Source organism: Mirounga angustirostris, unplaced genomic scaffold (genome assembly GCF_029215605.1).
Source record: "Mirounga angustirostris isolate CCGP_5_RB_7025 unplaced genomic scaffold, mMirAng1.0.hap1 SCAF_4, whole genome shotgun sequence".
In the NCBI taxonomy this organism is placed as follows: domain Eukaryota; kingdom Metazoa; phylum Chordata; class Mammalia; order Carnivora; family Phocidae; genus Mirounga; species Mirounga angustirostris.
The window spans coordinates 33308377-33335505 of NW_026991712.1; the positions used below are offsets into that span (position 1 = coordinate 33308377).

Below are 27129 nucleotides of genomic sequence, written 5' to 3' on the forward strand. Positions count from 1 at the left end.
TTTTCTCAGATGAACTGACTTAGGTTAAAGGCCTAGAGTCACATAGTTGGTACATAATAAAGACAGTCCCTGAGCCAAGGTCGAAAACCTGCGCTCTTTCTCTAGTCTATCATCTTCCTAAGATCACATTATTTTTAACAACAAACAGAAGATGGCTTTAGGATTACATTTAGGAAGTCAGTGATGGTATGGCTTGAGTAATGGTTGAAGTATGCAGAAAGGTATGAGGTAGGTAGAAGCGAGTTTTTCACTAAATCTCATTAGCCAATTGAGGCTTTGGAAGTATAGAAGAAATAAAATGAGCAAAAGGGAAAGAAAGTAAAATAAGGAGAAATGGCCTCCAAGAAGGAAAGGAAAGATTAGGAAAAGAAATTTTAAAATATTTGTTTATAAGTACTTAACTTCTACAACTGATTCACTTAGGCTTATGGATTCGAATGAGGAGGGAAATTTTTAAAACACATTTATTCTTCTCCTTGCTCTAGTTCAGAATATGATAGTGGATTATTGAAATACCCAAAATGGTCATGTCCTCTGTCTCTTTTCTTTCCAGCCATCTTGCTCATTGTCACCAAGTTACTATTCCATAATACAGATGTGATTGAATGCTCATCCTGAGAAAAATCATATGATAAATTCTTTTTTATGATATCCTTGATTTCTCCCATATAATTTTTAGTCAAATCATCATTCATCTACATTGGCAAGGAATGCTGTATTTAGGAAATATAAAATCCATTGTTATCTAGATATAAATCAAATTTGGAAATTAAGACATGGGTACCGTACTTTCCTTGCCCTAGAAGCATTCACAAGCATACAGAGAGGTAGCAAAACAAAGCCTACCCATACCCTAAATGCTATCCAACTTCTAGAATGCTTATAGAAGTAAGTATTCATTACAGACTGTCAAAATTACTTCATTATTTTTGGTACCTTTGTAACCTGTTTTTTTTCCTCTTCTTCCTCCTTTCCTTTCTTTCTTATCTACAAGGTTATCTATGTTTGAAATAATGTAGGCAACAATACATTGAGGCTTAAAGGGATAAAATATTTTTCCTTCTGTATGTTTAAGGACATGATTTTTTGATAGGTAGTACAATAGGGTTTATTTAGTCTATCATCCTGACAGTGAATGACTCACTAACAGCCAATTAAAGGTTGTATCTGTTAAGTTTCCAAAACCAAACAGAATTAACAAATAGCAGTAACAACATAGATAATAAATTGGAAACAAAACTATTTGAGACTTTAGATTTCATTAGGTACATCTCCAAACACACTTAGTTTCTATAAAAAAAATTCTTATAGGATACTTCATTTTACAGAAGAGGAAACTGAGGTGCAGAGAAACTAAAGGCCTCACCAGAGGTCATATGCCTAGGAGTAGAAATGAGCTTAAGAGCCAAGTATTGATGTCCAATGGAGTCCTCTAAACACTATAAAACTTGAAAAGTATTAATAATTTAAATAGTTCTCTTAGAGAAAAGTATTCTATTTGCATATTGATTTTTACACATGGATTAAAACATATACAAATGCATTAGTGTATTATGCAGTAACTAATGCTGCAATTTGATCTGATTTATTCCCCCAGGTATTGTTTCTTATGCAAGCTATCTGATCAAGAACAGCATCAAGATTAATAATTTCCTAAAAACTACTAAACAAAATGCATTGAATAAATGGTTCAGGTTTACTTTTATAATCAGGTGTGCTTTTACTTTAAATTGAAAGTTTTCAGAGTTTGTGCTGAAAATACAAAATCGGAGCAAGATATCACTAAGAAACATTAATAATAACAGCTAACACTTATACGGTACTTATTACGTGACAAGTATTGTTCTGAACAATTTAAATATAACAAATTCATTAGGAAAGTAAATTTAGAGCATATCTACATAGCCAGGAACACTATTTAGAGCAGACTAATAGACTAGAGGAGGGCTTGTTCAAGGCAGAATTCGTTATTATCACTCTTCCAAGGTACCTAGTGCTCTGTTGCATTTTTCAGCATCCCTCTCCCTACACTGACTTTCTCCACTCACAGGCTCTAACTTGCTTCCTATAAAGATCTGTATGTAATAATAGCTCAGGTCAGTCTCCTCAGGACTATTTACATTTCAGTGTTCTGGAAAACCTAAAATCTTTATTTATTAAAATAATTAAGCCACTAGAGAAATGGCAGAATATGAACTATAGCAAGCAGGGGAAGAAATTTCTTAAGCTGAAAATCTACCCAGAACCCCTCAAAACTTACCTCTTCTTTGTATGTATCACAATCTCAAGACACTTTATGTAAGTGACATGCTATAAAATAATTTTACCAGTTCTGTTTTGTTATTCTCATTATATTATCATTTTTTTTTAATCTTGGGACCTCCCCAAAGCAGGGAACACATCTGATTTGTCAGTGTATCCTCAATAACCACCTAGTACAATACACTAAAAATAGCAGATATTGGTTGAGCTGAACTAAGCCATTCATTAATATTTAAAATAAAATGAATGGTTGAAACCCATGCAAGAAGATTGCTATTTATCTGAAGAGGCATGGTATAGAAATGCAAACATTGGAAGTCAAGACTAGAGATCTGCTACTATGTGGATTGAATAAAGCTGATTATCTTCTAGCTTTCTGCTCCTTTGTCAATGAAGAAATACAGTTTTATTAAAAGATTTATAAGGTTCCTTCTACATCAAAAAGTCTTGATTCTAAATCTAGGACCGAAGCCCCAGAATACTGAGATACCTTGGTAAACTATATGGAGATGGCCAGGGCCTGGTAGCTCTACAAAGCGAACCAACAATCTGGATTTAGAAACAAAAGCACACCAAATTTCCCACGTATCCTGCATGCATCCATTCCCATGATCTCACCCCTCAGTTTTAGATTTTTATTTCTTTTCTTTCCTTTACAGCCAAACTTTTTTTTTTTTTTTAAAGATTTGATTTATTTATTTGACAGAGAGAGAGAGACAGTGAGAAAGGGAACACAAGCAGGGGGATCGGGAGAGGGAGAAGCAGGCTCCCCGCTGAGCAGGGAGCCCGATGCGGGGCTCAATCCCAGGACCCCGGGATCATGACCTGAGCTGAAGGCAGACGCTTAACGACTGAGCCACCAAGGCACCTCTACAGCCAAACTTTTTCAAAGGCATCTATATTCACTGTCACCTTTCTCTCTTCTTTTAAATCCATTCTACTCAGCCTTCTGCTGCTTACGACTCCACCAAAACTGCTCTTAATGAAGGTTAATGTGATGACCTCATACTTGCTAAACCTAGTGATGGTTTCACACTCAATAGTTCTCTCCCACTTCAAGTACTTTCTTCACCTGTACTCAAAGACACTGTGCTCCATGGTTTCCCCCCTAGTTCTCAGTCTCCTGCTGCTTCATCTTGTCAACTTCTAAATATCTGAGAGTAGTTCAGGGCAGAGTCCCTTGACCTCTTCTACTCTTGTTCTCTCACTGATCTCAACTAGTCTTGTGGTTTCAATCTCTTCTCTTTATGAGAGTAACTCCCAAACAGTCCAAATCTCCAACCTGAAATCCAGACCGAAATTTTAGCCGCCAATTTGACATCTTATCTTAGATATCTAGGACCTAGGTCTCTAACTTATATCCAAAACTGAGCACCTGATGTTCCCACCAAACAATTCTTCTCAAGTTTTTTCCTCTATCAGTTAATAGAAACTCCATATTTTCCAGTTACCTAGGCCCCAAACTTGGATGTTATCACTGAATCTCTCTCTTTTCCCCTATCAGGTAATTCTGCTGGCTCCATCTTTAAACAACTAATAACTATCCAGAATCCAACTACTCCTGTCACTATGGTCTAAGCCACTGTCTCCTTTTTCCTGGGTTATTGCAAAAGCTTCCCTGTTTCTAATCTCAATTCTTCCAGGTTAGCCTTAACATAGCAATTAAACTGATTTTATTTCAAAAAGAAATGGCATTATGTCACTTGAATCAAATCCTCCCATTTCACTCAGTGAAAACAAGATCCTAATATTGATTGATAGATAATATGAGTCACCTGCCCCAGCCCCTTCTGACCACACCTACTACGATTCACTCTGCTCACTGGGTCATACTCAAGTGACCTCTTCCTCGCTCCTCCAACAAGTCAAGCTGGCTCCCATTACAGAGCCTTTCTTCTTGCAGTTCCCTCTGCCAGGGACACTCTTCTTTCCAGGCCTTCACATGGTAATTCTGTCACTTTATTAGGGTTATCTGCTCAAATACTACGTTGGTGGGAATACTTCTCAGAATGCATTATCAAGAATTATTTACACCCTACTTTCTTGAACACTATCCATCCCATTATCCTGAATTTTCTTCTTTGTACTTACCAGTATATGAAATGGTATTCTTTTTTTTTTTTTTTTAAGATTTTATTTATTTATTTGACAGAGAGAGACACAGCAAGAGAGGGAACACAAGCAGGGGGAGTGGGAGAGGGAGAAGCAGGTTTCCTGCCAAGCAGGGAGCCCGATGTGGGACTCGATCCCAGGACCCTGGGATCATGACCTGAGCTGAAGGCAGACGCTTAACGACTGAGCCACCCAGGCGCCCGGTATGATGTATTCTTTCATTTATTGTTTGCTTCCCCCAATAAATGTAAGGATTATGAAGGCAGGGGGTTTTGTTTGACATGTACACTAGCATATTTCCAGCACTCAGAACAAAGACTGGAACATAGTAGGTACCCCAAAACGATTTGTAGAATGAATAAGTTAAAAAAAATTGTAAGTAGCTAGAAACTCACCAATTATGCTGTTCTTTGAGTCTTTTTTTTTTTTTTAAGATTTTATTTATTTATTTGAGAGAGAGAGCACAAGAGGGAGGAGCGGGAGAGGGAGTAGCAGACTCCCCGCCGAGCAGGGAGCCCGATGCGGGACTCGATCCCGGGACTCCAGGATCATGACCTGAGCCGAAGGCAGACGCTTAACCAACTGAGCCACCCAGGCGCCCTGTTCTTTGAGTCTTAATTTATAGTGCCATGCTATGGAATAAGGATAGTCTCATTTTAGCTCATTAGAGGTATGAAGATCATGTATCTAAGGGACTGGCTTAGGTAGATTGTCATTTGAGAACTGTGAAACCGATTCCACCTACCAAAGAATCTGACCTTAATACAGGGTTAATGGAGATGCTCTGGCTGACTGATCACATATCTCACTAACTGAAGGGCAGCATACACTATGTCTATTCCAAAATGATATGTGGGCACTTCACAGAAAGATGTAAAATAAACCTATCTTTATCTTTATTATTTCCTCCCTTTGCATTTTAAATCAGAAGAGAGGACGGGCATAAATCCATCATTCAATTCAATGTTTGGCCATTTCTAATACATGGTTACAGCCGGAATTCATAGTTACCTCTTTTTTTTTTTTTTCACTCTGAATATATAAGTAGAAGAAGGAATATAGTAACATCCCTTTAACCTATGGAATTTTCCTTAATCCACAAATATGCTTTAGCCAATTTAAAAACAACCTCCCACCTTAATCTTACTCATGAACTTTACTGTGAAATTCAACACAAACAGTAAATTTGTCTCTCCCCAAAGAAAACAGCAAAAGGAAAAATTAGGTGCCTAGACCTTAATTATAGGTAGGCTATCAAAAGATTATGCTAATTAAAATGTGAGTTGGTATACATAAAATATCCAGAGTTTTCATCTTTCAAATTTTTATTCATTAATTTCTTTCTAGGTCCAACTATTTCCTATGTAGGATTGATCTATATAACAATAGTGATGTTTTGCAGTAAAGAGGATTTTTATGTAAATGATAAAAATACATTAATAATGAGTGGGAGGGACTCAACAGTCATTGTCATTTTAACCTTTACAAGCAAGATCAAAGGAATAACAAGAATGCAGAACAGCTTAGAGGTGAAAGACTTAACAGCATTTAGGGCCAACTGGAGCTCAGAAGGCCCAAAAAACCTGCTCAGAGTACTTCCTCAGTTAAAGTATTTACCTTAGTGACCTCCTGGGAAGTCTTTATTCTTTTGATACATTTAAACGTACTTAAATTAAAAAAAAAATGGCATTAAATGTCCTTAAAACTTGTTACACTCTAACAATTGAACATTTAAGAAGATGTATCTACATTTCAGATCACTGATACAAATTTCAGTACATATAAACATAGCCTTTCGTAGATACTAAGCAAAAATCATGGAGGTTAAAATATAGATAAAAATGACACATATGTAAGTATACACTAAAAGATTATTTAAATTTTTATTTTTTTATGGAGAATGTTAATATTTTATAAAACTTGATTTCATTTTATTTATTTTGTAACATTATTTTCACCTTCTCTTACCTATAATATCCTAGCGTATTTTAAGAATTTTATGCTGGAAGGGGTGTTAATGAATAATTAAATTAACACTCCACAGTAAATAAAATCACAAAATTATTTTAGTGCTAATTAAATATCACACAGAACATTGTAGACATTATAACAGGTGAAGACATGGAAGAAAGAATATATTCAAGACTAAAGGACATTTTAACTAAAGTTACTGAAGCAAAAACTATTCATTTTTTAATATGGCCCCAACAACAAGGGCAGATTGTTATGATATAGAGAAATTTTAGAACATTGGTTTTTTTTTAATAACCATCTTAAATTCTGACATTCTGAGTCAATACCTGTAGCTATATTTGATTATCAATTACTATAAAACATACACAGTCCTGCTGTTTTTGAAAGAATTTAGTTGTTGCTAGGTTATAGAATTAAGTCACCAATAATCATAAGAAAACTAAACCTAAGTATTGAAACTGATCTTTTTTACTCACTCAGGCAATATATTAATTCATGTGTATAAAACTGAAAAATCTACAAATATTATAAGTATTCATTTAATATTGTTGAACTAATTATTAAGTTCATATCATTTTCTAATTAAAAATTCTGCTTAAAATATTTCTTAAATCACTCTTTTAAAACAATTTCTGGATTGAAAAATATCTATGTTGTGTTTTTCACAAGATAACTTGGCCATCACTCTTTCCCTCAGAATCTTAAATGACCAACAAAGCCAAACTTCTGACTTTAATGACATACATTTCAATAGAATAGGATTGTACTAGGATATTTTTTATGTTTATTTAATTTAAGAAAGTATATTCACACACATCATAAGTGTCAATGATGACATATAGAAAGGCATGATTAACTTCGTATTAGACTTGCCTTTTTTCCCATTATTAGATGGGCTTGGTGTTTCTCCCTCATTGTCTTCTTAACATTGGAAACAGACAATAGTGGTTAATAATTAAGGTCACTAACAACCCAAATAAAAACCAAGCACACTACAAAAGATGAAATCACACACTAGGGAAACAAATTCATGCATTAAACATGACATCTCACATTAATGAACACAAAAGTAAAGTATATCCTTCCCATCCTATGAGAAAAGTAATAAAAACAAAAATAAAATGAGGAATAAAGAGTCATTCTATAGTAAGTTAGAAAGATTATAGTTACGGTTTTATGTTAACTTAATAATTGATGTATTCACTAAGTTAATTTTGAGAATAAAGCATAAGTGACAATCTGGTTCAACAAATAGGCTTTATCTTAATGAAGTGAAAAATAAATAAAAATATTAACTACCACCGAAGCTTCCAAATTAATGATTTCCTAAAAAATGACTTTCCTGTAGAAGCCAATTCATGAACAGTGTGAAAGCATTTCAGTGTTCATATGGACTAATATGAGATACATAAGAATGGGCAAATAGGAAAACATTAATTGTACAGCTAAATTAAAATGAAATTCATTTTTTATCATATTCTCTAAACATGGGATTCCTATAGCATTGCAGGAAAATGGAAGATGCGTGATACTCAGAAGAGAGATAGTTATTTCTGGAAATAATGCAGCTAAACCTGCCTTTGTTTCGTGGTCAGATGCACTCTGATGATTATTCTCATCTTTATGACATTAAAAATAGTTACCGATAATCAGTAACTATAGCTTAAGAGGTTTTGTGTCTTATACTATAAATACAGCCTTGAAAATACATGTTATGCACAATATACATAAGGACATTGCTTTCACACAGTTGAAAAGGAGAGAACATAAGGCACATAAAGTACACTCTTCTGTTCACAAATGAAAAGTGATGATGAGTTAAACATGATGAAATTAGGACTACAGTTATTCTTCATCGTTCAAAGAAATTTAAACTTTTTTAAAAAAATTGATATCTTAGAAAAGATTAGGAGTCAATTCTGTGTTTCAAATAAAAATAGTGAAAATTTGATAAAAGAAGCATATTAATACATTTACTGATTATATAATATTTTAAGTTTTAAAATCCTTTCAGGAACATTCTGACAAAGAAAGTGGCAAAAATTATGACATGTAAACATAACAGGGACTTAAAAAAACACCAAAATGAAGGCCTTCCACACCATTCAGAAGACAGACTCTTTAGTAAGAAATTATGATTGTCAATAAATATTAGAGCAATATTGAGCTGGGATGAAGAACAGGAATATATGGTTAATTGTTCTCATTTTATGAAAAAAATTTATGAAGAAAATTGTGATAGTCCCTAAAAATTTTAATAGACTTTATATTCTGCTCTATATTTACTTGTAATTTGCCTCTACAAAACCAAAAATCTTTAGAGAAGAGGCTAGGACTGTAACATACTACTCAGTTTAACCCACAGTAGGAACTCAGTTTTTAATAAATAAATGAACTGAATACAGAGTTGGGGTAAAGGATAAGTATGAATTTGATCAGAGGCACTGTCTATAATTTTAGTTTGATTTAAATATTAAGGAACATGTTCAGATGGATAAATTAAATATTCTAGTAAGTTATCTAGATTAGATAGCTTATATAATATTTCTCCATTAATAAAATCAGGCAATTTATTTAAAAATCCATACTGAAAAATGAACTTTTTATTGTGCATTTATAAATTTAGAGCCCAAAGTCTTATGTGAAATTGAAAAGTCATACTTCTAAAACATTCAGTTATTTATTTTAGACACACAGTCAGACAGACCTGCCTTGACCTCTTCACCCTGCTTTTCTCCCCACTGCTCTTCCACATGCCCAGTTTCTTCATTAACTTCTGTATTTGCACGAGTAAAGAAAAAAATAATACCAGATATGTATATTTGTTACCCTTAGTGACAAAAAATTTCAAATTATTCATGATATTATGAATGACTATAAGGAGCTTAATAGATTATTTTTAATGAGTTTCTCACATTATGGAAGCAAATAAGTATTCTATTAATAAATTATCATATTATCTCCTTTTATGATGGCTTTGATTTGTGAAAGAGAAATTATAGCCCCTAAAATATTTGCATATGTGATAACTGTGTAAAGTATGCAAAATATTCTGTCTATAAACTTGATACATTCTTAGAAAAATAATATATTATCTTTTCTTCTACAGAACCAAAAAAAAAAATGATATTACAAACTCTCTTTTATTTTCACAAAATGCCAGGACATCAAAGTTAGGAGAAAATTTTAAAAAATATTAATGCCTTAACAGTTGTTTAGCACATTGTACTTTTCTTATATTGCCCCTATTTTTTCTGGTTCTCAAACAAAGAGAAGATAACCAATATTGTACCATCATGAAAACCAACATATCCAAGGTTTTAAATTAACTTACTTAACTGACTAAAATATAACCAAAATCAAAAGGAGTTAAAAGTAGGAGTTACTCATTTTTTAGTTGTTGAACAGGATGAGAAAAATAAACACGTCATTACCTTGATTTTAAAATAATGCCATTAAATTACTTCTGACAACTTTTTAAGAGATAATCCAAACATCATTTGATTTAGACCACCAACTGATAGCCTGTTTTAGGTTATGCACCTTTAACTTCAGTCGGAATTTGAAAACTTCTAAAAGAGATATTTTGTATCTCCATTAAAGCTAAAGAAAATTACACAATTATGTACCTGCTGAAGTCTTCATATCAACATTTACAAAAACACTGCTGAAATCATTCATACGATCAAGCAAAACAAAACAAACAAAAAATCCTTTTATCTCATAATGGTAAGGGAGGTTTTAGCTCTCCTTCCTTTTACTTATAAAAAAAAATCACAAAGAAAGGGGATATTAAAGGAAAACCATGGTTTTAATAGATTCTATAGGGCAAAAACTGATGGCATATACAATGTTGGTTGACAAGCCCATTAAAAACTTCCTGAACCCCGACTTTCAGCATTAGCTCTATGTTGACTTTCTGGTAGGTTTATTATTACAAAGAACAGAACTACTCACATCTCAACAGAGTATTGCTATAAAAAATATTAAAGCTGAATTTTTTAAAAAGTTGTGACATAAACTACGTTTCTGACTTCATATGCCAAGTGAAGTCAAACTCTGTCTTTAAATATCCTGGGGAGACAAAAAATTTCCTACGTACCACAGAACTTTCTTTCTGGAAAGTACTTTTTAAAATTATGTAACCCATTCTAATGCAAATAATTAAGAACTACAGAAATGCTGCTGTAATCTCCTTGTCAGACAGCATAAGAAAACATTAGTCATAATAGCATGGAGTTGCTTAAAATCATGGTACGTAGGATAGAAAGAACCTCAATATAGAAGGCCATAAATCACTCAGTAACTAACAAAAACACAACTGTTCCAAGTTATATAAAGCAATAAAAGTATTGCTTCCCAAATGCAGTGCACTTAAAATTTTGTTACAAATAGGTTATAGATATCTTAATATAAAACATATTTTAATAGAAACATCTATAGAATGACAAGATTATTTTAGGGATATATTATACACTATTTGAAGTAGTTTTTCAATTTTTAAACAGTGTTTCATGCATTCATTCAACAAATATTTTTTGAGGGCCTATAATGTGCCAGGCATTATTCTATGTGCTGGAAATTCATAAGTAAATAAAACAGTTAACAATTCTTTAAATTTACAAAGTTAATTTCAGAATTCTTTCATTGGCAGAGGAATTTTTATTATTTAGTAAATGTATTACACTCCATATATCATGACTCAATATTTTCTCTTGAGGCATAAATGTAGTGTAGATAATAAAACTGTATATATTTAACTTTGGTATACTGTAAACAGTCTTGGTACAACATAAAAAGTGATGTAGGAAATACAAACCACAATCACTATCTAATTCAACAACTTTCTTTTCTAGAAAGCCAAATTTAATAACTGAAAGATCATCATAAATACGAAATGAAATATATGATGATAAGTATCACTAGACTAGGTGTACATCTTCAGTGACATAAACACAGACTGCAATTGATATCTTTGGTTAAAAGTCCACGACATATAGAATTCTGCTTGAAAGGCAAATTAAAATTTTTAGAAACAGAACATTTTATCTTGTCATTTAAAGGAAGTTCAACTCTTTGCATTCTTAGTTAAATGAATCAAAGAAACTTAACTCCTTGGTGTAATTTCCAAGTAAAGCAAAAGCTGAATACCAAAAATCATAAAAGAAAATCATTTACCATATATAAAAGTCTACACAATGGAGGGACATCAATTGCAGTTGGGTTTATTTTTGCTTACACAGCCCCCCAAAAAGGCTGTCAGCACAAAACAAACCCTCCTTTATGTACAGACCTTCATAAGGTTCTATCTCCTTGACTCCATTGTCTAGGAAAAACAAAATAAAAACAAAACAAAAAAGGGAACCAAAGCACAGGGGTTAAAAACAACAGAAATTTCCAAAGGCACAAAATGTATGTATCATCCATTAAAGAAAAGTTAAATGGTGATTTAAATATATATATATATGTATTTTTTTGGCAAAGCACATTCAGTTACTAAATAAAGGGACCATTTAAAAAATGAGGTTAAAACTTATTATATTCTATCATCCATGCTTTTAGAGGTCCTTTATCTAAGAATTTATAGATGTTTGGGGAGTATGCTCATCTGTGTATAAACAAATAGTGTTTCTTAGGCAAAAATTTGAAAGTATTAAAAATATCAGTACAACATGCATCTTTCTTTGTATATTCATGATTACCTTTTCTCTGGTTCTCCAGTTTTGAGAAGGATCACCACTGTTGTGCATCAGCTAACCAGTCCTTTGCAGTGTGTGAAAATTGATTTGGCTAGTTACTAATAAACTTTATGTAACTATCAACAATTACATACACTTAGTTGTAGCAAAGAAACATCATCCAACTGCTTATTTAAGAGTATTAAGTTTACTCTTTAAAATGCATTTATTCAGATTTTGAAAATGTGCAAGAGCAATAACAGTAGGTTATTTTACCTCCAAATATTACAAATTTTAAATGCAAAATATGTAACATTTATAAATATATTTATAAATATAACTACTAGCAAATGCGGCTAAGGCGTTCAATTAACAAAAGAATGCTAACACAAAGGTAGTAAAAAAAATCTTGATTCACCTTAGCTTCCATGTGTATTTCCTACATGACATAATTAGAAATAAAACTTACTTCTCTCCAATGTTCCCTTTGGCGGAAGTTGTGGAAGTTGCCGGCCCCTTCGTCCTGCCACTGGAGTACTTGATGGGCTGGTTTGGACTGACCCAGTACGAGGATGAGACCTACAAGATACACCATCGATGCTCATTTTCAGTAGGATGAATGAAATAATTTGAATACATTTGGTTCATATGATAGCTGTGCAAGTGCAATTTTAAAAGAGGTGTAGCTGCTGATTAAAAGGTTAGGAAAGTAGGACAAAATATGGATATTTGAATGATTGTCGGAAGATGTTTCTACTTTTGCGTCATATGCATACATACACAGATACATGCACACAAAATCCTACAGTAACGTCCATGGAATTGTTCATGTAAATTAGTATTCTATCCATTCGAAAGCAACAGGAGAGTTCTGCAGCTCAAAACATAAAAGGTAATGTTTTACATTTCTTTCTACCAGATTTTAAACTCTCAGCACTACTAACCTCCCTCCCTTGATCCAAGGAGATTTTTACTCAGGCTTATATTAGATATCCCTTTATTAGAAAATATCTCCTGAAACTACAAATAAAACCCTGAACAATTCAAAATTCAACTAAAGAAGGTACTGGTTAATACATGATATTAGTATTGATAGAAAGAAACAAAAATCTAGTTTTAGTCATTGTCATTATGATGATTATTCCAAAAGTGATGTCTAATGGACACAAACAATTTCTCATTCTGTAGGAGAAGAACATGATAGTTATGAGGTGCATTATGGGGGGATTTACCCAGGACTCCTGATAAATGAGAAATCACAAAACAAATGTGGTCAGGACAGTTAAAAACAAATTACAATGGTAGCCACACACTATTATATCCACTGAATATAAATAGTGTGCTTACACTGAAAAGGTTAGTATCGATTGTTATTAGTGATCAGCCAAGGATGATAGAAGAGACCATTTAGCTGCTGGGAAAATAAATAGGTGTGCTGGTGGGGCAAAGGGGAGGTTAGTCTGATTGATTTATCTTTCACCTCGATAAGGCAGGTGAAGGAGGGGCAGATCTTCCAGTCATTAATGAAGGCATCGACCTCATGAGGTTTGTATCAGGACGCTCAGTGGATCTGGAGCGGGTGGTGGTCCGCTCTAGGAGAGGCCGTTGTTCTGTTGATCTGGATCTGTGATATGGCTGTCTATCTGCTGCTTCACAATCCCTGAAACGTTAGTCAAAAAGCAGCTCAGTTGATCTTCAGTGCCCTTCTGCTATTTGGTTATGATGCATCAAATTGATTTTGAAAAAGGTCATTGTTTAATATTATCGAATTCGCAAAAACATATTCTGAGCAATTTTCACTAAACTTCTTCAGCGTATCTAAGGAAACCCAAATCTGCCTTTAACAGCAATTCCCAATGAAGCTACTAGGAGTTGCTCAGTTGTCATCAGTGACAAACGAAATTGTCTGCTTTCCAAAATGAGCTCCCTAAATGGAACAGGTGAAATATTGTGAAGTATTCTATTTCAAAGAATTCAATGGCTTTTCCTAACATTTTTCGTTAAGAGTGAAGAAAACCATATAAGCATTAATTCTAAAGCCACTAAGGTTATTATATGTCAGCTGAACTATAAAAAGGCTTTAGGCACAAAAATAGTATATTGATGCACCCAAACATTCTAAGAGAAGAATCGAAATGTTGTAAGAGAACACTGCAACTTCGCAGGCTGTAGTCCTACTAGTCATACTTAAACACATGGTCCACAGGAAGAATCACAGACAACTGGTTAATCAGCCAGTCTATGCCCCCTATTTGGGGGCACTTTAGCAATGCCAACCGATACCATTCAGAAATGTATTAACAGATCAAAAATAATAATGGTTCTGAAACAATGGGATCTCTTTGACCACAAGTAGGACCAATATCAAAACCGAACCCTTGTTGAAAGAAGTATACTTAAATTTCAGGAATCCATCATTACTGACTTTTGTATCCCTGGAATTTAGCATGCTTTTAACACCTAATGTGTGATCAATAAATGTTTTCCAACACCAGCCCCACTATCTGCGAGACAACCCTAAGAACACAATTTTGGCTCGAGAGCTCCAAAGTAACACATACGCCAAATTATACTTCAAACTGTGCCCTCCCCATCTAGTTGTAACCATAGAAATGGAAATGCTTACATATTATGGACTGTAAAAACAAGCATTAGTCTCCCCCAAGACTAATTTAAACAACTTCCACTTCACCTGTAAGTTCTCCCAATCTCATTTTTGATAATGAAAAATGCGGGCAATTAAAGAAAAACAAGAAAAGAAAGGACACAATTTCCCACATGTATTTAATTATATGGCATATAATTTTGGACCAGCAGACATGAGATTAGATGACTTTAGGAAGTGAATGCTGGGTTTATTCTACAATATAGCTTGTCATTCTCTTACACTTTAAATTTACAAGGTAATAATATATCAGTCAAATCATTCTAATATTTTAAAATCCATGTGCCATGATATGATTGATTTCCTAAGATAAATTTAGTATTTTAATATAAGTATATCCAGGATATGTCAAAAAAGCTGACATATACAAAGTGTAAATACATATACAATATTTAACTACTTTCAAAGAGAGATATAAAAAAGGCAACCTGATGGTATAAAAATTTATAGTTCTATTTCTGTTCCTGAAAAACTATTTGAGAGAGAACACTTTTCTTTAGAAATAAATGTGCTAAATAGTTTGTTAAATGTTTTTAGTGTACATATCTTTGTATAGCTTCATCACAGTACATAAGCAGAAGCAAAGGAACATATATATCTTAGATTCCTTAAAACCTATTTTTTTTAGAGAGACCAATCTTTACATTATTTTCAGATTTCCTATTATCTTAAATTAATAATAAACTTATCTTATTATATGACATGTAGTGACAAAATTTTGTGGAATATCTTTGACAGAAAAGCAGGCTAATCTTTCCTGTATTTATGCAAAATTTGATTTATTCTGATTCCATCAAGCAATTTTCCCAAGTGAAAACTAAGATGTTAGGATATATACTCTTACTTCTTTGACACTATATTTTAAATAATTGAAATACATGATTGTGAGTGAAATCCAGAGAATTATTTCAAATTTGTTGCTATGTCCTTAAAAGGATACTGTTACTTTTATATAAAGCAAACAGGTCACTCTTTAGGAAATATCCCTTATTAAAATTTCTCTTTAGCAGAAAAGTTGTTTGAAGACTATGTCAATGTTTTAAATTCTGCTTGTAATGCTTCTCTCCATATTCATAAATAATATGAATTATACGATTTCCATAGTGTGAAAGGAAAATTGGTTGATAAGTGAAACACAGACATACACAAAAAACCCACAGTAGAAGGTAGCAATTTCCTAAAATGTCTACCATAGTTAAGGGGAATAAAAAGCTACCATATTTTAAACTTAGATAACACAACAGAAGATCAACACAGGCTCCTGCTCCCACAATTGGGTGAGAATAAGCCTTCCTAAGTAGGAACTAGGACAATTACTTAGAAAATTGAAAGCAGGGCGCCTGGGTGGCTCAGTTGGTTAAGTGACTGCCTTCAGCTCAGGTCATGATCCTGGAGTCACAGGATCGAGTCCCGCATCGGGCTCCCTGCTCGGCAGGGAGTCTGCTTCTCCCTCTGACCCTCCTCCCTCTCATGCTCTCTGTCTCTCATTCTCTCTCTCTCAAATAAATAAATAAAACCTTTAAAAAAAAAAAAAAAGAAAATTAAAAGCAGCAATGCCTACGTCTTACATATAACACCCAGTCTTATAGCAGGTTCTTTAAGGGAATGAGATACAAACCTTGACAACTTCTACCTAAATTCTTAGTGAATTTTAGTTTTAAGATAAGAACTTAAAAGTAATTAATTTTGAATGATAGCAACTGAGATGTGGGAAATATGCATTTACAAGGCATAAAATATTTTAGTGCCTAAACTTTGGTTCTTAACTTGGGGTCTATATTTCAGTGTAAGTAGTTTTCTTTGTACCTCCACTTAATTTACTTTATTTTACTTTAGGCATTTTAAAACATTCTTCTAAAGAATGGCCATAGGTTTTCCAAGACCGCCGAAGGGCAAGCCATATAAAATGTTAGGAACCATGCATCTCTAGATTTAAATCTTTCTTAAGGTAAATAATTTTGCTGTCTTTTAAAAAGTGATATCATTTCTAGTAACTTGCTATCTTTCATGGTTCTATTTTTTAATAAATAGTTTATAATTTGTAACATATGTGTAAAATAGTTCAGATTTTTGCATGCATCATTTACCTGGATAAATACCAATTACCGCTCTGCATTATTTAGGGGCTCCTATTCCAAGTGGCAAGCGTTTGCAGAGGACCTGTTTAATAGCCCTTCCACAAACAGAGCTAATTCATCTTGACTGATAATACCGTAACAGGAGCCAGTATTGTAACAACTCAGTTTTATTTTTTTTTTATTTTTTATTGTTTACAACTCAGCTTTAAAAGCCTATAATAGCACAGAGAGACATTGAGCTGAGGATTTCTAAGGGAAAAATAATTTTATAATCATCTTGTAAAGTTGTCCATTTTGAGTTATTTTTCCCTTCACTATAGTTGCTCTTAAAAGACTTTTTAAATTTCCAAGTATCTAGCACAGCTTTCTACTTATTTCATTTACTTTTCCTATTCTCGATTTACTTTTCCTATTCTCAGTTACAGCACAATGTAACAGGGAAGAATAAGGCAGTGGGCCTTCTTTTCTATAACCACTTACATTCGACCATCACAATGATTCAACTCCATAAAAACAAAAGCTCAATGTAGAGCATCTCTGTAGGTATGACAAAAGAATACTAAAAATACTCAAAAAAAAAAAAAAAAGAGAGAGAGAGAGAGAAAGAAAGAAAGAAAAGAAAAAACAACCACCAGCACAATACAAAATTTCAAAGTAATTTGCAGATACTAGTGAAAATTATCCTAGAACTTATAGTCTATGATAAATTAGACAGGCTCATTTCACACTTAGATTGTAAAGATGCCATAAATAAATGTAAAAGGTTTTCTTAAAAAATAAACTTGTAAAAAGTGAAGCTATTTATTCTTTTTTTCCTTTTCATAAAGAAATTATTTCTCTAATGCTGAAATCTTATATTAAAAAAATTTTCAATGTATCTCTAAAGGACAACAAGTACATCTCTCATTTGGGGCAAGAAATGTCTTCCTTGTATCCATATTGTGTAATACAGTAAGCTGATTAACAGCAGAAGCATTACACTTTTGATAAAATATATTGAATGTCTAGAGATTTTCTGAGAATTAACTGCATAACTGAAGAAGTAAATACAGGATAAAATTTTAAAAATAGACGTTTTAGGGTAATTAACAAAAAATATATTTATATAATATAACAAATCATTTAAATTCTATGACTCAACTCTATAATTTTCATGCTCATCATAAATTATAATGTACAAGTTAACTTCTTAAAAACTTGAGTTTATATTATTTTAGTATTGCTTCCAAGGTAAAGAGAATTGCAAGACACACAATACTCACCATGAAACTCATGGTAAATAAAGAAAGAGATACTGTGTACAGATAGGAACACTTTTATTATCCTGGTAGAAGGTAGATTAATTTATCCTTAGGCATGATAGCAACTCTTTACAGAACATTTCTGCTCATTTAAATGTAAATTCTGTATGTTAGTTAAAAGTAAGTGAGTTTATTCAAAAATAATAGCAGTATCTAGTGTTAGCCAAGTTAACAACCTAAGATGTGAAAACAGCAATAATACATATAGTGAGGTGAGAAAGTAAGACACTTCTAATGTGGGAAAACATATTACTGTTACTGATAAGCCTAGTTTATCATCAAAAAGAGAAGTAAACTGTTCTCATATCTAGAGATGCATTTTTCTTAGAAATAGGAGATAGCAAGAAGAAAAGATTATATATCTCAATTTCCTGAAGAAAATTAGGGACAAATGCAATACTGAAAAATAAAGATATATTGTATTATTAAATATACACACACAGAAACATAAAATCTGTAAATGTCTTGAGGATATTTTGAGTATTCTATTAAATATTTATAAGATTCACTGTTATTTTTTACTTCAAAAAATAACAGAAACAAAACCACAAATAAGCAGGGTTATTTACTCAGCAGCAATTAACATGCAGCAAATTAATACATCTTTAAAATATATTTTTTAAAAATCCTGAGATATATAATTACCATCAATAATCTATAAAATTCTTACTTTACTAAATAGATAATTTTCATTGTCAGTGGATGTTCAAGTTTAATAACATTTTGTCAATTGTAAAAAAATTATTGTTATTCCACTACGGTAGGGGATCCCTACGCTTTCCCTTCCCAGGTCCTCAAATTTTCCATAAAATAACAAACATTTTAAAGATTTTATTTATTTATTTATTTGAGAGAGAATGAGAGACAGAGAGCACGAGAGGGAAGAGGGCAGAGGGAGAAGCAGACCCCCCGCCGAGCAGGGAGCCCGATGTGGGACTCGATCCCGGGACTCCAGGATCATGACCTGAGCCGAAGGCAGTCGCGCAACCAACTGAGCCACCCAGGCGCCCGAAATAACAAACATTTTAAAGATATATGTCTAAAAGACCAAATTATACATGGTTACTGTAATATATGTGTAAATGTGATGAGGCTTGGTCCTCACACTAGAATGCTGTGTTCAACAGTTTCACTGATCAACTCTGAACAATTCATTAATCTTCCTTCGTTTTGTTGGGTTTACATGGAGAATGGAATGGGCACAGTGTGATGAGGTCATACACACCGCTACCAGCTGCCCTTAGCTGCCACTTCAGGTCACTCCCAATCACACGGTCAGAGGTGGTGGTCAGAGGATTAATTCCCCCAACACACACACACACACACACACACACACACACACACACATACGTCTAACACAGCAAGAGGTATGCACATTTTCAGACATAAATACTGCCTTACTCACAACTGATGACATGATGAAAATAGTCAATAAAAAATGACTAGATCTCAGAGCTGTACCTCTGAAACAAATAATGCAATATATGTTAAGAAAAAAAAAAAGAAGATAGCAGGAGGGGAAGAATGAAGGGGGGGAAATCGGAGGGGGAGACGAACCATGAGAGATGATGGACTCTGAAAAACAAACAGGGTTCTAGAGGGGAAGGGGGTGGGAGGATGGGTTAGCCTGGTGATGGGTATTAAAGAGGGCATGTTCTGCATGGAGCACTGGGTGTTATGCACAAACAACGAATCATGGAACACTACATCTAAAACTAATGATGTAATGTATGGTGATTAACATAACAATAAAAAAATTTTTTAAATGACTAGAAACACCAAAAAGCAAGAAAAATAGGGCCCACTGTCAAGAGACAAACTCAGAGATGACAGAGATGTTGGAATGAATAGACAGGGAATTTCAAATAAGATAATTGATATATTAAAGTCTACATTAGAGAAGATGGACAACATGCATGGAAAGATGGATGGATTACTTTCAGCAGATAGATGGAAACCATCAAAAAGGGTCAAGTGGGAGACATGCGGTAGAAAAGGGACACAATGTGCTCTGGGGTCCCGGGCTGGAGTGGATCATGGGGGTGATGGAGGAGACTCTGGAGCAGCCCTTGGAGGACACAGTGAAGAATCTGTCCATCATTTGAATCCTGGGCACAGGTTCATAAGGACTTAACCTGGGCTGCTGTGGAATCCTGTCAGATGAGCATGCTGGGTGCTATCTGTTCTAGCCCAGCAAGCAGCCAGGCTAGCCTCTGACCCCACTGATACTCCTGCGAGACGCCTAGAATCAGATAACGGGAACATTATTCTCCAGAAATGTGGTGTCACAGTGGCCGTGCAAAACAAGGCTTCTTGATGTCTTATATCAAATTCTCCAGCAGCCAGTCATCTAGGGACTTAATCCTATTGAAGTTCCAGAAGTTAGGCCATTCGTTTCAAGTGCATTAGGTGCTTTTCTATTCATTTTAGATTAAGCTTTTTTACACTCTATGGACTGCCTTATCAAAAATATTAGTAAGGAAGGGTCACATTTTGAAGCAGAAGGTCCAGGTCATTTTGTATACAGAATTTTGTTATGTTCAATAAATCAAGTTGGAGGGGGAAAGAAGTCAAATGGAACTGCTAGAAATACAGAAAGTAAAATATGGCAAAATATTAGTTAGAAAATTTTCCTGGACTCAGTTTATAGGGGTCTTAAATGCCTAGTTAAGAAGTTTAGATAGGGTTTAATTTTCTTTTTTTTATTTTATTATGTTATGTTAATCACCATACATTACAAAATTAATTTTTGATGTAGTGTTCCATGATTCATTGTTTGCGTATAACACCCAGTGCTCCATGCAGAGCGTGCCCTCTTTAATACCCATCACCAGGCTCACCCATCCCCCCACCCCCTCCCCTCTAGAACCCTCAGTTTGTTTCTCAGAGTCCGTAGTCTCTCATGGTTCGTCTTCGATAGGGTTTAATTTTCAATGAGAGTGACTAAAGCTTCTGAACAAAGGTAATCTTTAAATAATGAATTAAGAAGCTAAATTCAGCAGTAGTGTATGGAATGAATTAGAGTAGGAATAGGCTAACTTATACTAAGAGGGGTGAAAATAGAGACGAAAGTATGGATGACAATTATAAATCACAATGTACAAAATATGCAACATGCAGTATACACAATATACACAATATACAGAATTATATAAGCAGAATTTTAGGGTTAGAAGGAATCACAGAAGTCATATAATCCAATCTTTGTCATTTTAGAAATAAGCAAACTAAGGCTCACAGAAACTTGGGACACGTCACACAAGCAGATGTTTTCTTAGCTGGAACTAGAATCGAGCTTTCTCAATTCTAAAGCCTGTTAACTTCACTGAACTATAAATTCTCTGATAGCAGGGACTTTTTTTTTTTTTTCTCTCAAACATGTTTGACATCACCATATGAATTAAATGTAGAAATAAACAAACTAAAGAAAAAACCTGAAATTCCCAGCCTCCAAAATGAAATGATGATCTATTAACAGAAATGAAAGGATTCTAGGGAGGAATGACAGTAACTTCAGGTTTGAACTTAAATTTGTGAGGGGTGGAAAAATATTCTGTACTGATGTCAATCAGATAGAGAAATCTGGCCTTCAAAGGACAGAGCTGTACTGGAGATACGTTTTGAGAAGTCACTGCATAGTGTTAATATTTCAGGATAGGTTGATTGATTCCTTATTTCAATACTATTTACTGCATTCATATTATGGGCCAGGAACTATACCAGCTATTGGAAATTTAGGTCAAAACCACAGAGATGATAGGATATGGCTCAACACACAGTCAAAAAGTTGAGGACATGAGGAATAGAAAAGAAGAGAAGGAGACAGAGAACAGTCAAAAGGTAGAATGAGAATCAGGATAGTAATGCATTAGAGAAACTAAAAAAAAACAGTGATTAATAATGGCAGGTGCAAAGAGGCAACACAGATAAATATGTATAAAAGCCTTGGCAAATAATAACCATGGGGAAAATAATTTAAAATAAAGTGCTGGAGGCAGAGGTCAAACTGTAGAGGGCTGAAGCTTAGGAGCTGATGAAGGAGTGTTGGAAGCATACGTAAAAATACATACTCAAGAAACATGACTTATTTATAAGACAGAACGGAATCATTCTCAAAGCAGCTTGAAGGTGTGGCAGAATAAAAAGAAGGTGTTATTTAGACTTCATCCATAATTCAAGAAGAAACAAAATCATGAAAACATGAGATTGAAATGCAAGAGAAACAAGAAATAATTAGCGAAGAAAAATTCGAAAGGCATTAAGAGAGGTTACAGTCAGAAACACAAATAGAAGATGAGTTATGATGGAAAAGAAAATACTTGTAAGAGAGAAGATTGGTAACAATGCAAAGAAGTTAAGACAAAAAGGAAGGTAGCTCAGGAAGTATGAGTTACTTGGATTTGATCACGTTTACTAAGGGCTCTCAGTACTACTTGCCAGATAGGGCATCTATTTATAAGCAAACAGGAAACTCCTCCCTCCTGTGACTCTGCTAACTTTGTCAGAATCCTTTCTCTAATCTTAATTAGATTAGTCTTAATCATGGCCCCAAATACCCTGAGATAAGACCAGTCACTGCCTCTCTTCAAACTCCATGGCATCCCTCAGCATTACTCTAGACACAGCTCAGACCCTTCCCAGAACCTTGCTCTGTTCTAGCACCAAAACAAGTTCCAGTTCTCGCACTAAAACAACTTATGATAAATTTAGGATATTTGACATAAATCACTTCTACTCAAGCATCTTATCCCTGTCATTCTTAGTTTTCAATTAAAGGGCAAGCTCAGTTGCCCCTGATGTCATCTCTCTAAATTCTTCATCTCCTGTACTTTCTTCTATATCATTTTAATCTCCCCTAATTCTCTTAGCTGTATTTTCAAAAATCCTTATCCATCGTTAACAAACTTCCTTGTATCATCAAAATCCCTTTGCCTTCCTTCCTTACCTATCCTAGACTCCTATGATTGATCACCTGACCCACTCCCATATCAACACTCAGATTCCCCCTTTTTTTTAAAAAAAGATTTTACTTATTTATTTGTCAGAGAGAGAGAGCACAAGCAGGGGGAACGGCAGGCAGAGAGAGAAGCAGGCTCCCCACTGAGCAGGGAGACTGACACAGGACTCAACCCCAGGGCTCTGGGATCATGACCTGAGCAGAAGGCAGATGCTTAACTGACTAAGCCACCCAGGCGTCCCCTCAGATTCCCTTCTAACCCAATCTTTCAAACATTCATCAGAACCCCAAAATTGGTTCAATGCCATAATTGGATTTCTCTACATCTAGGCAACTGGGTATAGTTTAAGCAAAAGTTATATTCATTCAGGTTGGCACAATGCAAATTCATGGCTTCCAACTTCTGCTGCGCTATCACCAATAATCTTTTTACTTTTATTTCATCGGTTCCCATCACTTTTTAACCAATGACCATTTTAAACTTCATTTCCAATCAAACACCATGTTCAACCTTGGGCCTCCCTGCTCAAGAATTTGTCTCAAAAACAATCACCATGATCTTGATGTACAGCAACAACAAATTGAGGCTATCAAACATAATTACCTTCAATTTAACAACTTTTTTCTAAAAACTTATTTAGTTTCAACTCTCTCATCTATTTTCTTCCTGTCTCAAAAGGAAACAAGAGCTTCTTTCTGTTTACATACTCCATCTGTGTGTTTAGACCAATCTCCTGCCCTAAGACCTTTCTAACAGTCATCCTCTCTTTTCTATATTTTCAATCTAACTTTTCCTAGAGGATCTGTTCCTCCAGCCTACAAACTCATGATGCATTTTGTAATCTAAAGAAGGAAATTACTTTGATATCACATACCCCTATCCAGTATTTCTCCTCCACACTCATAGTGCATCTATTTTTTTAGCTCCCAGGTATGCCTCAGGCCACTGCAATCTGCTTTTTTCAATCACCCCCTTCTGAAATCATTGAAGAAGTCACCGATGAATCCTCACTTGCCAAATCTAATGGGCATTTTTCAGTTATTATTTTTCCTGTTGACATCATTTCTTCCTGCCTTAAACTCTATTTTGTTAGCTCTATTCTTCTCACTCTTCCTTCTCTAGGTCTCTTCCTTTATCTACCACTTAAATGTTAATGTTTCCCAGAGTGGAGAAAAAGTCCTTGGCCTTCATTTCATGGGTTGTTTCTCTGATTTCACTTTCATTTTTGTAGCTACTTACTGTTATTAGTGAATTTACTCTCAAATTACTCTACATGCTCAAACTACTTTAAGTTTTAAAATTATTGATTTTACTCCCTGCTGGAGGTTTCCCCTTAACTCTCTCAGTAATTCCAGAACTGAACTTGTCTCTTGCCTAAACTAATTTCTCTCTGAACATTCCTCCCCCCATTCACCTTTGTTAAGGTACCACATGCATCCAGTTACCCAAACTATAAGACTCATTATGTTTCTTGACTCTGCTCCCCATCAACATCCATTATTTACCATGTATTACTGATTTCAATTGATTAAATCTCCTGTCTTCTATCTCTCCATCCATTACCTTACTTAGTTCAGGCCCTCAAAGAGTTCTCTGCTGCCCAAGACCAAGGCAGCAAATATCTTTATGCATGCTTTTCTTTCACACACCCTGTTCTCTCAAATCAACCATCCACATAGTCTCTAGAGTAATTATTCTAGAATGAATAAATATATTATAACCATCTCCTAATTAAAACTCTTTGAAGTACCTCTATCACTTACAGTCTTAGATCTAAATTCCTTAACAGAACATACAAGGTTATCCATAATTGGGACCATCTCTATCATCCCAGATTCATTTCTTGCTATTCCCTGCCTTGTGGATAATGCTCCAATAGCACTAAAACATGGTATTTATTACTTTAGGGAGTTTGCTCATACATTTCTTTAGAATTCCACTGACATCCTACCTTGTCTATATAAATCTAAATAATTCCAATTCCTCTTTTAAGATATAGCCTAGTTGTCTTCTCCATGACCTCTTTACATGAAAGTCCACCATCATGCTGCCAAACAATGACTTAAGTAGAGATAAATACTAGGGGGAAAAAAGTAAGGTATGGGGATAAATTTTTTAAATATAAAAGATATTATTTATTAAAATAAAGGCTGTATCTTAATAAAGGGATATTAATAAAAGGTAACATGATACCTATTCTAAATATGTTTGTTTAAATGTTGACTGTGTTTAAAAATACACAATAACTCAGATAGATCTGTACTGGTTAGCATAACCTGGTCAGAAGAAAAAGAGTTTCGATTCCTAATATTAGTTAATATTTGTCTCCTGAAATAATATAAAAAGTTTAGCAGCCATTATTTAAGCCGCTATTCATCTGTTCCAAAGAGATAGCTCTCAAAATTTTTCATTTTACAAGGCTGGGGTAGAGAGACTGGTGATTCTGATTCTTCACAGACTGGGGATGCCACATTTAATTTACTACATTCGTTCCATTCAGAAAAATGCAGATTTCATATAGTGTAGTGTAGCTACACTATAGTTCACTTGGAGCTCTTAACACATATTTACCCCCAGAAAGGGAATTTCCAGACCATGAGAGTAAATGTCACCTTGAAATCTGGGCAGGGAAATTGGACACTTAGAGAGTTGATGCCACTTTCTTTTCTTTCTTATTCTTTCTTCTTTTTCCTCCCTCTCTCCTCTTTTCCCTCCCTCTTTCCATCCTTTCTTTCTTTCACAACTCTCAATAAAGAGGTCACTTTTCATTTAAGCATTCAGCTGAGTTGGGGAGAATTTGGAAAATTTAGTTCAGAACAATTCCGCAAAAGAAAGAGATTGGTCCAGATGTGAACTCTGTCAAATAGGTAAAAGAAGAACAATGTAGCAAGGGAATTGAAGATATTTCTAAGAATGGAATCAACCTCTGGATATGTAAGTAAGTAAAGTGGAGACTAATAGGGAAAAGAAAAGGGGTCAAGAGTGTGGAGTTCTCTATTGAGATACAAGAGCTAGTGCAGTAAAAGTAACTCAGTGAGAAAATAAGAAAGAACCATGTGTAGTTCTGGTCCAAGAGTGAAGTATTTGAATTAAGACTTTAGAGGTGTAATAATTTCAAATGATGATAAGATTCAGATATGGCCACGGCAGTAACTGACTAAAGTAGAATTGGGAAAAAGTTCACTACGTCCAATTTGAGACAGCCAAGGAAGTGAGTGGCTGCTGCACAGATCATTCAGGTGAACACTAACATCACGCTGGTTGATGGCAGGAATTATTAAAAGTTAGACTAAAGCCAGGTGCTAAAATCTTCAGTGAATAAAATGGAATAACCAAGAGGTCACCAGATGATCTCAACATGGAAGGGCTGTGCTCAGTTACATTACATACAAAGGTACAGGGGTTAAATTAAAGACAAGAAGCCTAGAGAATTATGGTAACAAACATAGGAGAATGGATACCTGATTATATCCTCAATAATCCTAGAATCTCATAGTGGATTGAGGTGAGGGTCAGAAAGACTGAGTAACTCAAAAAAGTTAGCAGAGTGAAAACAAATGACCAAAGTCACTTTAAAAAAAGCAAAGAAAGGGGATGTTAAACTGAAAATCAGTATAGTGTTTACTACTTATATGAAAGAGGCATATGGATTCAATAGGCAAAGATTCTACAGATAGATGCAATAAGTAAAACCATAAATTCTGGTTTTCAGTTTGGGTAGCAGATTCATGGATTTCATTTTATCATTATGCTTTGAAAGGTGCACATATTCTTTTTTGTGTATTAAACTGATAATGATGAAAGATAGTATTTTTAAAAGCAACTAAAGAATTTCATTCTTACAAAATCCACCCAAATTTGTCTAGGAGTAGGTGTACATTAGTCTCACATACTGGAATCGTCTAAGTGATGGCAAATCTTCAGTAAGAAGATTTTTTGTTACACTCTTCTCTGCCTGCAGGGTCTCGAAATGTCACAGGATGGCTCAAATCCCTACTTGATTACTTGTTTTCTAAAGTTGATTTTTTAAACTGTGTTTTACCTTAATATAAACATTAATGATACTGTGTTTCCTGACCACAAAATAAATCATGGCATAAA

General features: G+C 34.2%; 1 protein-coding gene and 1 pseudogene across 2 annotated transcripts in view; one reads left to right on the forward strand and one right to left on the reverse strand.

The window, feature by feature from the left end:
- Positions 1-27129, reverse strand: part of RIMS2 (regulating synaptic membrane exocytosis 2) — a 581950-nt gene that overhangs the window by 188275 nt on the left and 366546 nt on the right. For both annotated transcript variants that reach the window (XM_064588000.1, XM_064588001.1), the window contains exons 19-20: positions 13507-13686; positions 12496-12605 (exon numbers count right to left, since the gene is read on the reverse strand). In XM_064588000.1, coding sequence (XP_064444070.1) covers positions 12496-12605; positions 13507-13686 — 290 coding nt within the window. The remainder of the gene's footprint in view (positions 1-12495; positions 12606-13506; positions 13687-27129) is intronic.
- Positions 20116-20387, forward strand: LOC123858819 (ragulator complex protein LAMTOR5-like; annotated as a pseudogene).